The 14917-nt window shown below is 36.1% G+C and overlaps 1 protein-coding gene and 1 long non-coding RNA gene across 7 annotated transcripts in view; one reads left to right on the forward strand and one right to left on the reverse strand.

Annotated features, from left to right (window-relative positions):
- The window catches only part of ikbkb (inhibitor of nuclear factor kappa B kinase subunit beta), a 60653-nt gene that overhangs the window by 1992 nt on the left and 43744 nt on the right, over nt 1-14917 (forward strand). For 3 of the 6 annotated variants that reach the window (XM_046871488.1, XM_046871484.1, XM_046871485.1), the window contains exons 2-5: nt 7395-7511; nt 11714-11808; nt 12959-13076; nt 13155-13224. In XM_046871488.1, coding sequence (XP_046727444.1) covers nt 7395-7511; nt 11714-11808; nt 12959-13076; nt 13155-13224 — 400 coding nt within the window. Of the gene's footprint in view, nt 1-3043; nt 3230-7394; nt 7512-11713; nt 11809-12958; nt 13077-13154; nt 13225-14917 lie in introns of those variants that run through there. The other 3 variants (XM_046871487.1, XM_046871486.1, XM_046871489.1) reach the window with 3 other exon arrangements.
- Nucleotides 1204-14915, reverse strand: LOC124400025. Its single transcript, XR_006928312.1, has 3 exons — nt 14383-14915; nt 14177-14179; nt 1204-1214 (listed from the first exon to the last, which is right to left on the reverse strand). It is a non-coding gene; the product is annotated as an uncharacterized LOC124400025 (long non-coding RNA).

Here is a 14917-nt window from a genome sequence, read left to right on the forward strand (position 1 = left end):
CCCACTCGAACCCTGAAATGACCCAAATGATTGTGTATTATTTTGTGTATAAGTACTAGCTATTCATTGTATGTTTAAGACATTTATGAAATAAACAGAGCAAAAGCAGATGGGAGGCATTTAAGCAAAACACTATGTAACGTGTCATCAAGCTATGACTAAACTGATAGGGGTTACATAAACAGAGAAATTTCCAACTGTGGGACGAATAAAGGTATACCTTATCTTAAACTAATATATGATTTACAGAAGATGTATCCCTATATTCTTAATAATATAAATATTTAATTTACTTATAAAACATAAAATTAACAATAAAAAGGATAAAATCTGTTAGATAGACCTTGAACCAGAGTTCAGAAATTTTTTATTGAAATGTTGTGTAAGATAGAGGGTTCAATAACAAAAATGCAGAAACATCTTATTACTGAGCAAACATGACATTGTAAATGTACTGAAGCAGAAACGTGCATGTTAGATTTGTGTATATCTGTCAACTCCTCGGGTGTAACACCAGGAAACATGCACACTAGACAGGAAATGAACACATGGGCATGTGTGAAAGAGAAGGCAGAGAGGGGAATTGTAAAAATTGCATTCAATGTAGTAGAACTACAGATTGTAAAGCTCTCTGATTATTTCATATTAATAACTTTCTTCGTCCTACACTTTTAACCTTTTTGTGAAGTTCTTCAAACAATTCCTGGAACATTTTTTGCAGTGTGGCAGGGCATTTTAATCTGCCATTCAGGGAATGTTGAAGGGGCATACTTGGATGTTGAAGGGAAGTTTAGTCACATTCACATAAAGGCAGGATGTGGTATTTTCAGCAGTGGACAGGGGCCAACATAAGTACTTTGACTGGTCAGTGGCGACAAAGCCACATACATGTCAAGCAAGCTGCGATGCACCTGGTTCTTTGTACCATCATGGCCATCATATTTGTTAATCTTGCCAATTTTTCCTGCTTCCAGAGGATCAATTTAAACATTTAAACTTAAACAACTTACAAAAATGTATAACATAAATGCTGCCTAAAAATGAATATCTTACTCCTTGAGCCATGGTAACGAGATAATCAGTGTTGTTCACTTCACCAGTTGTTAAAGTTATGGCTGATCTTCAAAAGGCAGTTTACTACTAAAAATATACAGTTTTTTGCTAAAACTGTTGGATATTTTACATTGCCAAGTCGTCAAATTTTATTTAATTGCCTTGTGTGTCCAAACTTTTGGTCTGTACTGTATATATATTATATATACAGTACAGACCAAAAGTTTATATATATTATATATACAGCACAGACCAAAAGTTTGGACACACCTGCTCATTCAAAGAGTTTTCTTTATTTTCATGACTATGAAAATTGTAGATTCACACTGAAGGCATCAAAACTATGAATTAACACATGTGGAATTATATACATAACCAAAAATTGAACTGAAAATATGTCATATTGTAGGTTCTTCAAAGAATGCCAAGAGTGTGCAAAGCAGTAATCTAAGCAAAAGGTGGCTACTTTAAAGAACCTACAATATGACATATTTTCAGTTGTTTCACACTTTTTTGTTATGTATCAATCTGGTTTTAGGAAAAAACACAGCACTACCACTGCTGCTATAAAAGTAATTAATGATATAGTTAAAGCACTTGATGATAAGAAACACTGTGTGTCTATGTTCATTGATTTGTCCAAAGCATTTGATACTGTTGACCATAGTATATTAGTGCAGAGACTGATCAGTATAGGTATATCTCGGCACTCTGTGGGCTGGTTTATTAACTACCTCGCTGATAGGACTCAAGGGGAAAATGTTCAACATGCATCTTTCCATTTTTATGCAGATGATACGGTAATTTACTGTTGTGCAGCTACCATTAGGAAGGCGTATAAATGCTTGCAAACTGCTGTTGATAGAGTGCAAGCACAGCTTTATCATTTAAAGTTTGTGCTTAATGCAGAGAAGACCAAAGTAATGGTCTTTTCAAATTCAAGGAAAAAAGAGTTAGACCTGAATATTGTTACCGACCAGGGTAAAACAATTGAGGTAGTTTCATCTTATAAATATTTAGGATTTTTAATTGATGAGCACCTTTCTTTTGAGCTTCATATACAGAATCTGGTAAAAAAGTTGAAATTGAAGCTAGTTTTTTTCTTTAGAAACAAATCTTGTTTTACTTTTTCTGCTAGAAAAAGGCTAGTTGATGCCACATTTCTTTCTATTATTGATTTTGGTGATCTGTTGTATATGAATGCCCCATCAAAGTGTCTTCAGATGTTGGATGCTGTGTTTCATGGAGCTTGCAGACCTCTCATTCATCATTGTACACTTTATTCCAAAGTGAATTTGCCCTCTCTGTCAAATCGCCGGCTTACTCACCTTTATATATTTATATATAAGGGTATTATAGGCAGGCTGCCATGCTACATATCCGAATTTCTTTTTTTTTGTACAGAGTACTTATGGTTTACGGTCCCAGAAAATGATCTCATTAAATGTTCCTCAAGCTAGGACAGAGATGTTTAAAAAGGCTTTTATGTTTTTTGCACCTTCATCTTGGAATGATCTACAGAAATCACTACAACTACAGTGTCTAATTTCCTTAAATGATTTTAAACATTATGTTAAATCTATAGAACATGAGTCCATCCATTCCTGCAAATGTTTTAATTAATGGCACTTTTGTTTAATTTGAAATGCACTTGAGTTGTCTTTTGCCTTTTTGTTTGTTTTGTGATTGTGTGATTTGGTTTGTTCTGCTATTTTGGCCAGGTCTCTATTGAAAAAAGATTCTATATCTCATTGAGACTAACCTGGTTAAATAAAGGTTAAATAAAAAATATATATAATATAGACAAATAAATATACACTATAAAAAATATACATGTATAAAATCGTGAAATGTATTCATGTATGTAGTGTCCTGTTTTGCGTTGTAGTTATAATATAAAGTTTTATATATAGTATATTCTCCAAGAACAGCTTCCGTAATGTCTCTTTCTATCTGGTAAACTACAAAGGCGTTCTTCACTTACGGGAAGTGACTTTTCAGTTTTCTCAGTATCAGGAAGTGCAGCGAAACACGGTGTTTGTTTTGTTTTGTTTTTCTCGACGAAAGCTTACAAATAAAAAAAAGTAACTCGCAAACAGTAACGCTTAAAATATAAGTGTCTTTATTGGCAGGTGTGTACAAAAACCTTGCGAAGGGAAGCGATTCAGTTGTAAAGGTAAAAATCCGATTTTTACGATATTTAAATAAGTTACTTAAACATGCTGGTGAGGTTTTGTCGGTTACACATTCTATCTCACTAAAAATACATTTTAAACAAATTGATTACCGTGTTCAGGCGTTTCCTTACTTTAATCCCTAGTTCTATCTTGATACTGTTGGATCAGTTTAAAAAAACTTTACAGTAGAAAATCTAGTTTACTGTGGCAAAGTAGGCTAGTGATGACAGACGAACTCAAGCTCTAACACTCTAACACTTTTAATAAGAGTCCCCGTGCGTTCGCCATTTTGTTTATTTGTTGAGGTTGTTTCTTCTGCCGACAGAAAATATGAATTACAGTGAAGCTACAATAGCATTAAACATGTATACAAAATCACCTAACAAAAATGACCTGTAATGTGTTTAAAAAGAAAAGCCATATAAACAACGATAATTGTATTCTTCTTCTTCTTCTTCTTCTTCTTAATATTATTATTAGTAGTAGTAATAGTATGTCAGGAGAAATTGGCTGGGCAAGTTACTAAGCAGTCATTTATATGACAATAGTCTATAGTAGCTCCATTAAGCATAGCAGTGGGGAACAGAAAAGCATTTCAGAATGCACAACACTTGAGGTATTACAAGAGCAGAAGATCATGTCAGGTTTTACACAATATGTTTCACAATATGTACACAATAATTTGAAGCTATCATGAGCATAAGCAGACTGAAACTGAAATTTCCAGGGGTTTTGTTTCTAATATTCACCAGTCCAGTATTAAGTTAGTCTGCACTCGTGATAGCTTCAGATTTGTTGAACCTAATATGGTTTGTATCCATCTCAAGATATGGGTTTTACACCTGATGGAGCTACAATAGCATAAAACATGTATACAAAATCACCTAACAAAAATGACCTGTAATGTGTTTAAAAAGAAAAGCCATATAAACAACGATAATGTTCTTAGTGTTTAAAATAGCATGTGAGTTCATGTTTTTATCAGAGACAAAATTTACCTGTTTGTGTAACTCAATAACTTTAGGCCTACGTTGTTTCTTACTGTCTATTTATGCTTTCTGTAAAGTGTAAATAGAGTGAAGCACAATGCAGACAATTCTGTAATAACAATACTGAAGATATAATAAAATTAATATTCAGTTAATCAGCCGTAGTTAAGTTTTTTACCCTGGTTCAGACCTGCACAACATCTAGACACATAAATCCAAAAAAAAGAAAAAGTAACTAAAAAAGTTTCATCATTAATGGGCACTAAAGCGACATGCTGTAGAAATTAGTTTAACAGGGTCCACAAAGAGGTTAAAATTCATGCATTGTACTTGGTCAAAGACATTGATCAGGAGAGAGTCTAAAAACATTTGCTGTCATGGAACATAAAGATCATCATGAACACACAAAAAAAACCCATTGAGCTTTACAGTGACATCACCAAAAAACTAGACAATGAGCTTAAATAGATGAAAGGACAAGCCAAAAATTTGCCATTAAGGCTGTCAAGAGACCTACAGAAACATAAATGTAGCTGCGGGACAGGTACTGATTAAATTCAGCCTCTCATATGTTTAACAAGTCAAGTCAAGAAGTGTTTATTGTCATTTAAACCATATATATATATATATATATATATATATATATATATATATATATATATATATATATATATATATATATATACACTGATACAGCACACAGTGAAATTAAAACGTTTCTCTGGTGCTATATCACACAACATAGAGCTAAATACAACACACAGAGCTAAGGACTAAAGTAAGTGGTCCTGGCCACATAAAGTGCATTGTGTGCAACCTAATGCAAACAGTGCAAGACAAAAAATAGTACAAACAGATAACACAAGACAGTGTGAGACAGATACACAAAACACAAAATAATTAAACCTACTGTATGTATAAAGTACAATGTGCAAAAGAGAACTGTATACAGGAGTTTACTGTAAATAAACACAAACTGTAAACACAAATGGTTGTGCAAAAACAGAAACAGCAGCAGTGAAGTAGAAGTGCATGTAAACAGTTATATAGTTATAATAAAATAATAATATAAAATGGGTTGTGCTGAAGACATGAATGTGTGTGAATTGAAATGAGTGTGTATTTGAGTGTGTTTGAGTTCAGATTTGTAACACACAGTTGTAATGCTCAGTAACACACAATTGAGTTAGTGTGTGCATGTGAGTTTCAGTTCCAGTTAAGTGTTTTTTTATTGAGTAGCCTGATTGAGCAAAAAAGCTGTTTCACATTCTGGATGTGAGGCCTGAATGCTTCAGAACCGCTTCCCTAATGGTAGGAGAGTGACAAGTGTGTGTGAGGGGTGTGTGGTGTAAATGTCTGTGATAGAGGAGAGACAGACTCTGATGATCTTCTCGGCTATCCTCACCATCCTCTGTAAGGTCTTGCGATCCAAGATGGTGCAGTTCATAACCAGGCAGTGATGCAGCTCTTCAGGATGCTCTCAATGGTCTATCTGTAGAAAGTGGTCAGGATGGGGGTAGGTAGATGGGCTTTCCTCAGCCTTCATAGGAAGTAGAGATGCTGCTGGGCTTTCTTTCTGATGAAGCTGGTGTTGAGTGACCAGGTGAGGTTCTCTGCCAGATGAACACCAAGGAATTGGGTGTTCTTGACGATCTCAATGTAGGATCCATCAATGATAAGTGGAGAATGACCGCTCTGTGCTCTCTTATTCAACAACCATATCTTTAGTTTATTCAGTGTTCAGAGACAGGTGGTTGGCTCTACACCAGACTGTTAGTTGTTCCACCTTTGCTCTGTATGCTGACTCTTCGTTCCTGCTAATGAGACCCACCACGCTTGTGTCATCGTCAAACTTCATAATGTGGTTCAATGTGCATTGCTACACGGTCATGAGTCAGCAGAGTGAACAGCAGCGGGCTGAGCACACAGCGCTGAGGGCTAGTGGTGTTGGAGATGCTTTTCCCGATCCGAACTGACTGAGGTCTCCCAGTCAGAAAGTCATGGGTCCAGTTGCAGAGGGAGGTATTCAGGCCCAGTATATCTATGAACAGCATTCATACATATGTGTCCTTATTGTCCAGGTGGGTGTGGGCCAGATGGAGGGTCATGGCATCGTCTGTTGAACGTTTTGGACTATACACGAACTGCATGGTGTCCGGTGAAGGTGGTAGCTGTGTCTAGATGTACCTCATGACGATCCTCTCAAAGCACTTCATTACGATGGGTGTGAGTGTGACGGGAGGATAATCATTAAGGCAGGAGACTGTAGACTTCTTTGGAACAGGGAAATGTTAAAGATGTCAGTGAAGACATCCACTAGCTGTTCAGCACATTCCCTGAGCACTTTGCCAGGAATGTTGTCTGGTCAAGCAGACATCTGTGGGTTAACTCTGCATTGAGTTATCCTAAATTCAGAGCAAATTAGAGCATGCACCTTTGTGGTCAGCCACGACTTCTGGTTGGAGCGTGTGGTGATGGACTTAGAGATGGTCACATCACAATGTACATGCCGATGTAGCTGTCACTGATGATGTGTACTCCTCCAAGTCAGTGAAGTCGCTGTTGTTGCAATTAAAGCAGTCCTGAAGATCAGAGATGGCTCCTGCTGGCCAGGTTTGCATGACCTAAATAAAGGCCATACATAAATTCATCTGTGAGGTGACCTATAGTGCATAGGAAATGCCTTTGCAATTGATGTATATACAGTGTTTTTGCAAGAAAGTATCTTTTAATTATGTGCACACTAATGCAACTTGGTAATTGTAAGGCCTTTCTTTCTGATAAAAATAAAAGTTTTCTATTGTTTTTCGTCTATATTTTTTTACCTTAGAAAGTTCTGACATATTTTGTCTTGGTTTCAATTTTGTTTAAATCACAGCAACCTACCATTTTTAGAGGACTTTTTATATTTATTGTGCTTCATTTACATGTATCTGAATATTATTTAAACCATTTTTTAAACTATTCTAACTTCCCAGCCAAAAAAAAGTTATATTCTTGTCTATTCACTATGTTGTACATCTGTTACTTTAACACATGTAAGTGTAAACTTTTATTAAATATAAATAGTGATTTAAGACTCAGTTTGTTCAGTGTTTACAAAGTGTAATATGGTACAGCATACTGGTTTTATTGCATTGTTGTATTTGAAAATAGTTTATTTGTGTGCATTAAGTACAGCATCACAATGAGCCGTGCCCCCCCAATGCAACACCAGAACTGTGGACCCTGGGAACTGAAGGAGAGACTTGGGACCGGTGGCTTTGGCAATGTTACCCGCTGGCAGAACAAGGTATAGCGCACTTTCTTTCTCTTCCATTTGCATAAGCCAATAGTAGTGACCCCTTTTCTATAGCAGCACCCATTTTTGTGTTTTGCAGACATAGGGGTGTGAGAAAATAGCTATACATAAGAGTATCACAATATTTTGTTTTGCGATACTGTATCGATTCTCAAAAAACACAATATCGATATAAAAAAAAAAAATCATACAAGGTTCATGGCATTTTTTAGTTCATTAGACAGATAGCAGTCTTCTTATTTCTGAACTAAGACAGTGACATGAAGTACTAGCATAAGGGCACACCACTAATGTTAGCGTTAAAATCCACCTGTTTCCAGAGGGCGCTGCATTGCTCGACTTGCGCCGGCGACAATATGTGTTGTTTATGTGCGGTTTGTTTTTCAGTCAGGAATATATTAAAATGGCAATAAAAGCTCAGGGACAACATGTGCTGTTCGTGTTTGCACTTTGTGGCAGCGTGTGCACCGGCGCTCGTCCATGCACGTGCTGCCACACACTTATAACCAGACAATGCTTAATTTGTGGCTTAAAGAACAGTGCTATATACACAAGCAAAGTTTGAGTGTACAGCACTTGTGAGAGTGCAGGGCATGCCTGTTTTTCCTTGCCTGACTGCATTTTCTAAATTTATAAATGTAATAGTAGTCCTTCTTATTATTTATTTTCTTGCCTTTCTAGGATTGTAGCTTTTTGATGAAAAACACTAGTTAGCGTGTGTCATTATCCTTCTACTACTAGCATAATACTATAGGTAATAATACAATAAACTAATAATATAATAGTCATTATCATAATCAATCCCACTTCATATTAGGTGTCTCTAACGACTGCGGTAAGAGGCGAGATCTGTATCGACTTGTGATTTCAAAACATAATAGTTATGACACAATGACATAATAGTTTAGAACACTGTGCAGTGTGATCAGAGTGCAAGTATGGACGGGGTAACACAGACAGGAGAGAGCTCTGGGATATAAGACGGCTTGCCAGACATTGATACTGTATCAAACACTAATTGAATGGCTTTTCAATAACTGTGGGACTTTGTAAAGAGAAAGCTCTGCCCTCTTCTATAGTCTTCACTGTTTGAGGTGCCAACAAATAGCCTGTCCCTTTTGATCAATGTGGGCATGGGAACCATAATGGACCAAACATTTGTTCAGGTATTGCTCTGTCAACATTCAGTGGTTTATACATCAGTAGTAGTATTTTATAATCAGTGCTGCATATGGTCCTAGTAAAAGTACTTACATATTATCAGAATTTAGCAGAAGGAAGTAAACAAGCATATTCTGTCTAATGCCCTTTAAACATTCCTCAATATTATTAAGCTGATGTCTCGCATCTGGCTTGCAGAAACAACAACTGTGTATCATCCACGTAACAGTGGAAGCTAATACCATGTTTCTAATAACTTCACCCAGGTAGCATATACAGTGGTGTGAAAAAGTGTTTGCCCCATTCCTGATTTCTATTTTTTGCATGTTTGTCACACTTTATGTTTCAGATCATCAAACTAATTAAAATATCAGTAAAAAATAACACAAGTGAACACATGCATTTTTTAAATCAAGGTTTATTTTTATTATTGTGGGAAAACAAAATCCAAAACTACATGACCCTGTGTAAAGAAAAAGTGTTTGCCACACCTGTTCACAATCAAGAAATCTCTTAAATAGGACCTGCCTGACAAAGTGAAGTAGACCAAAAGATCCTCAAGCTAGACATCATGCCGAGATCCAAAGAAATTCAGAAACAAATGAGAAAGAAAGTAATTGAGATCTATCAGTCTGGAAAAGGTTATAAAGCCATTTCTAAAGCTTTTGGACTCCAGTGAACCACAGTGAGAGCCATTATTCACAAATGGCAAAAACATGGAACAGTGGAGAACCTTCCCAGGAGTGGCCGGCTTACCAAAATTACCCCAAGAGCAGAGCAACGACTCATCCAAGTGGTCACAAAAGACCCCACAACAACATTCAAAGAACTGCAGACCTCACTTGCCTCAGTTAAAGTTAGTCAGTGTTCAGTCAGTGTCCATGACTCCACCATAAGAAAGAGACTGTGCAAAAATGGTCTGCATGGCAGCGTTCCAAGACGAAAACCGCTGCTGAGCAAAATGAAAACATAAAGGTTTGTTTCAGTTTTGCCAGAAAACATCTTGATGATCCCCAAGACTTTTGGGAAAATACTCTGTGGACTGATGAGACAAAAGTTGAACTTTTTTGGAAGGTGTGTGTCCCATTACCTTTGGCGTAAAAGTAGCACCACATTTCAGAAAAATAACATCATACCAACAGAAAATTTGGTAGTGGTAGTGTGATGGTCTGGGGCTGTTTTGCTGCTTCAGGACCTGGAAGGCTTGCTGTGATAAATGGAACCATGAATTCAGCAGTTTACCAAAAAAATCCTGAAGGAGAATGTCCTTCATTTAAAGCCTTCATTTAAAAACAGCATGTTGTGCTCACTTGTGTTATCTTTTACTAATATTTAAATTAGTTTGATGACCTGAAACATTAAAGTGTGACAAACATGCAAAAAAATAAGTAATCAGGAATTGGGCAAACATTTTTTCACACCACTGTATAAAGGAAAAAGCAGAGGGCCTATGACAGGTCCTTGCAGAGTGCCAAACCTTACCTCAGTGTCAGTAAGGATGAGAGAAATGGATAGCACCTGAGTTAAATATATGAGTGTCACAGCAAAGGGTCCGAATACTTAGGACCATGTTACATTTAAGTTTTTCTTTTTTAATAAATCTGCAAAAATGTCAACAATTCTGTGTTTTTCTGTTAATATGGGGTGCTATGTGTACATTAATGAGGAAAAGAAATGAACTTAAATTATTTTAGCAAATGGCTGCAATATAACAAAGAGTAAAAATTTAAGGGGGTCTGAATACTTTCCGTACCCACTGTGTGTGTGTGTGTGTGTGTGTGTGTGTGTGTGTGTGTGTGTGTATATATATATATATATATATATATATATATATATATATATATATATATATATATATAATATATACAGTACAGACCAAAAGTTTATATATATTATAAATACAGTACAGACCAAAAGTTTGGACACACCTGCTCATTCAAAGAGTTTTCTTTATTTTCATGACTATGAAAATTGTAGATTCACACTGAAGGCATCAAAACTATGAATTAACACGTGGAATTATATATATAACCAAAAATTGAACTTAAAATATGTCATATTGTAGGTTCTTCAAAGAATGCCAAGAGTGTGCAAAGCAGTAATCTAAGCAAAAGGTGGCTACTTTGAAGAACCTACAATATGACATATTTTTGAAAGTTGTTTTACACTGAAAATAAAGAAAACTCTTTGAATGAGAAGGTGTGTCCAAACCTTTGGTCTGTACTGTGTATATATATATATATATATATATATATATATATATATATATATATATATATATATACATACACAGTGGAACCCGGTTATGTCGATGTCCTAGGGGGTTGCCAAAAAGCATCGAGATAACCGAAAATCAATATGGCGGCAATATATTAACGTGCTTGAAATTTCTTTATGTACATGATGTGCGTTAATAAATGAGAATGTGCATGCAAATGTTTTTGGAGTTTTTTTTTACACAACAGCGTTGTTTGATGAAGGCATGCTATAAAAATGTACATACATGTTTGTTAACTGTCAGGAATCCACCTGCCACGCCCCCTTCGGCGTGGCAGGTGCTTTCTTGGCTGCTTTCTCTGAAGTTCCCAAAGCGCATCGCGGATTCCCCCGATCCTGCTGTTGTTCATTCTATGCTTTTGCTGTTTATCCCACGTTCCGGGCCGCGCTCTTACCAAGCACGGCTTTCGCCTCGCGTTCATTGCATAACATTTAACAACAAAAGGCATATGTGCACTAACTAACAGCAGAGATTCACCAGTATACAGTACAACACCTGTAGCATCTGTAAGGCTTGATTTTTCCGCCACTTTTGCGAGTTCTTCTGCGGCTGCACAGCGCCGATCGAGATAACTGACGTTAAATGGCAAATTTTTCCCCCCTTGTGCTCGAGATATTAGGGTTCGGCGACATAACCGATTAAAAAATGCTTAGACAAAGCAAGAATTTGGCGGTTCCATAGTAAATTTTGCAACAAATTTGTCTGAATTATTCTGTTTCTTTCTGTGTATGTGTGTCTGTTTATGAATGTGTAGGACACATGTGAACAGATTGCTATAAAGCAGTGTCGTCAAGAACTGAGTGCTAAGAATAAGGAAAGATGGTGTTTGGAGATCCAGATTATGAAGCGGTGAGAATATTTGATAATTTGATAATTAAGATAATAATGTTGTTACCTGACACAGCAGAAGGTTTTTAAAATATACTCATTAATTAACTACAACTGTGATTTTTGTTTATTTGTAAATTTATGATTCTTTTATCAAGGCCCATTAACATGCCGTGTAAATCTTACTTTAAGGTTTTGTAGACAGATTTCACAATGATTTTATTTTGTATTGTATAAGCAGTAATTATTTCTATAATTACCTTGCATATAAAATGTCATTAATAAATAAATTCTACTTTTGTGAAAACTTTAGAAAAGGAATATATGAAAAGAAATAAAATTAACAGGGCACACCACTATTGGTTGTGAATGTTGGAAGACATCATATTCAATATTGTATAAGGCCAACATTTTATAATCATTCCATCTACATATAGATGGAAGAAAACTAACTGAAAATGGTTCACGCACCTGTCATTTTTTTATGTTTTAATTTATGTTAGTAATTTTATAGTAAAATTGGAAAATTATTGAAAAGAAAAATATTAAATTTTCATCTTTGAAATTTTCATCACATTCATGCAGTTGCATTAAATAGCTATCAACAATACCATTATACTGTAACATGTTCATGTTTGTTTCTTTTGTTACAATATAGTTATTTGCCCAAAGACTTGTTTGAAAACCACAGACTCAAAGTTACACCCACATAAACAAAAAATAGAAGCACCAGTAAAACCACTTGCTATTCCACAGCATATAAATTCACACTCTAGGTCTAAACATTTTTCCACACCCAGTCCACTCATTTTAAAACACACATAGACTAACTTTTTTCTGTGTTTTGTTCTCAGGAAAAAAACACTTGAATTCAAAGAAACAAGTTTCCTAAGCAAAGAGCCTAAGAAAGGCATTTAAAAAAATATGAAAATATTGTTTACATCAAAGTTTTATTAAACGATATTATTAAGGCTCCTTAATAAGTCTGTAAGATTAAACAGTTGAATTTGCCAGTGACATTAAAAATAAAAGTTGCTGTAATTATTTACTTACATTTGAATGTCTTAATTAAAGATTATTATTACATGGTTGTGCATGTAATGGTCTTAATCACTGACCTCGTTATTTATGGTCAAATTAGCTATTAACAATTAAGTTACTTCTTCCTCAGGTTGAATCATGTGAATGTTGTGGCAGCAAGAGAAGTCCCTGAGGAGTTACTGAAATTAGCCACTAATGACCTGCCTCTACTGGCCATGGAGTACTGCCAAGGTGGAGACCTTCGCAAGGTGCAATAATGTGAAGTGTGATGCAATATGTATAAATTTCTAATTCTGCTAGTAAAACCTCTTTTTATGCCTATATAGTATCTTAACCTACTGGAGAACTGCTGTGGGATGAGAGAAGGCTCCATTTTGATCCTGTTGCGAGATATATGTGGGTATACAAACAGAAAAAAATACATGTAATGAAACTGATTATAAGTGACATTGTAACAATGGCTAATTAGAACTACACTATAGCTCTTCCTTTGCACTAGGCTGACCTCATGTCATCAACATAGGTCCCATTTCAGCATGGAGTGAGTCACACATTACAGAAAGTCGGAGCCATCATCCTGGACCCAGAGCAACCAATGTTAATACCAGTAAATCTATTTTGTACAATTTTGACCTGAATCCACATTGGAAGGCATGAGAAGGCATATCAGCAAATATTATCTATAACTACAAGAAATTACTGCAGCTAAGCAGACTGCTCTTTCTAAGATACAGTTGCTGCCTTACTTTTGTAAGCAAGCAGCCTCTTTTGTGGTTCATGGGCCAAACCCTACCTGAACTCTAGAAATTTGATAAGATCCAGGGTGCTCATTTACATAAAAAAAGCATTCCTTTTATATATAAAGGGATAGAAGCAGACAAGGTTATAAGGAGGGCTCAGTCTCATATCTCCTTCTCCGTATCCAATGGAGGTATACCAATGAGGGATTCTCTGATTGTTTCCTCAAGGGATGAAGATGGGTCATAAGAGGCTTGTGTCCCAGTGGAATGCTGTCATTATTGCAGCTAAATTCCAGACACAGCAGCTAGTGTGCATAACTCAATGGCATAGTCAACTACTGGTATCTTCCATTGCATAAGTGAAGAAGTCAAAGACTAATCTTCTTTCTGCCATACGAAAGTAGAAACCTAGTGCATAATGTTCAGAAAAGATTCCATTGAGTGGATAGGGGGGTAACCTGGGCAACCTGAGCAAATGTCCCCTCATTCATGTGGGTCCCTGGGAGTGCTGTTTATTGCATAGGTAATTGAAGATGACTGCAGCAATCTCTGATGTCTGTAGCTTCTAAGCATTGCAGTATTAGCGGTGGAACTTGAACATGGAACACTGGCTTGCGCAAAGCTGATGTGGAGAACAATGCTTTCCGCAAGGCACAAGACCCAGACGGAAGCAGTACATGCTCATTAGGGCAGATTCTCATTAGCAAAACCCTTGTCGGGGTACAGACTTGTGAGTAAATTCCTTTTCAGAGCACAGAGGCTAAACGAATTCCTTTTAGGGCACATAGACTGAAAGATTTCTTCATTGTGGCACAACTATTGGCTATATGCAAAAATCCATATAGAGAGTTTTTCCGCTGTAATTATACAGTACGAGGGCGGCCTCTGGAGGCGAATCACTGACATCATGTGCTGTTTGTGAGCATGTTTTGTGATGCCAAGAGGAGCCGACTCATCGGACACCGTGCACACCATCTCTGCTTTCTCCATTGTTATTTAAGGCTTCTAAACTATGAATAATAAAATTAAACTAGAACTAGTTTTTGTTTCAGTTTAGCATGTTTTATTACCCTCAATATTTTTCATGATTCAGTACTTTTTTTTTATAGTACTTCTTTACATGGAGTGTTGTTTTTTTATTCCAGTATTCATTTTAAAAATGTTTGGATGATTAATTGGTTATCATCCAATATATGATCCAAATTAGCTATTGGTATCTGTAAAATCCACTATCAGTCAAACTCTAATTTGACTGTATTATGGCAGTTCAATATACAGTTTTGGAACAGATTGTGGGTGAGTACATGTGCATGTTAGGATTGAAACGGCCTGTTTTTTTATTGTTATTT

The sequence above is a fragment of the Silurus meridionalis genome, chromosome 17 (assembly GCF_014805685.1).
Source record: "Silurus meridionalis isolate SWU-2019-XX chromosome 17, ASM1480568v1, whole genome shotgun sequence".
Lineage (NCBI taxonomy): Eukaryota > Metazoa > Chordata > Actinopteri > Siluriformes > Siluridae > Silurus > Silurus meridionalis.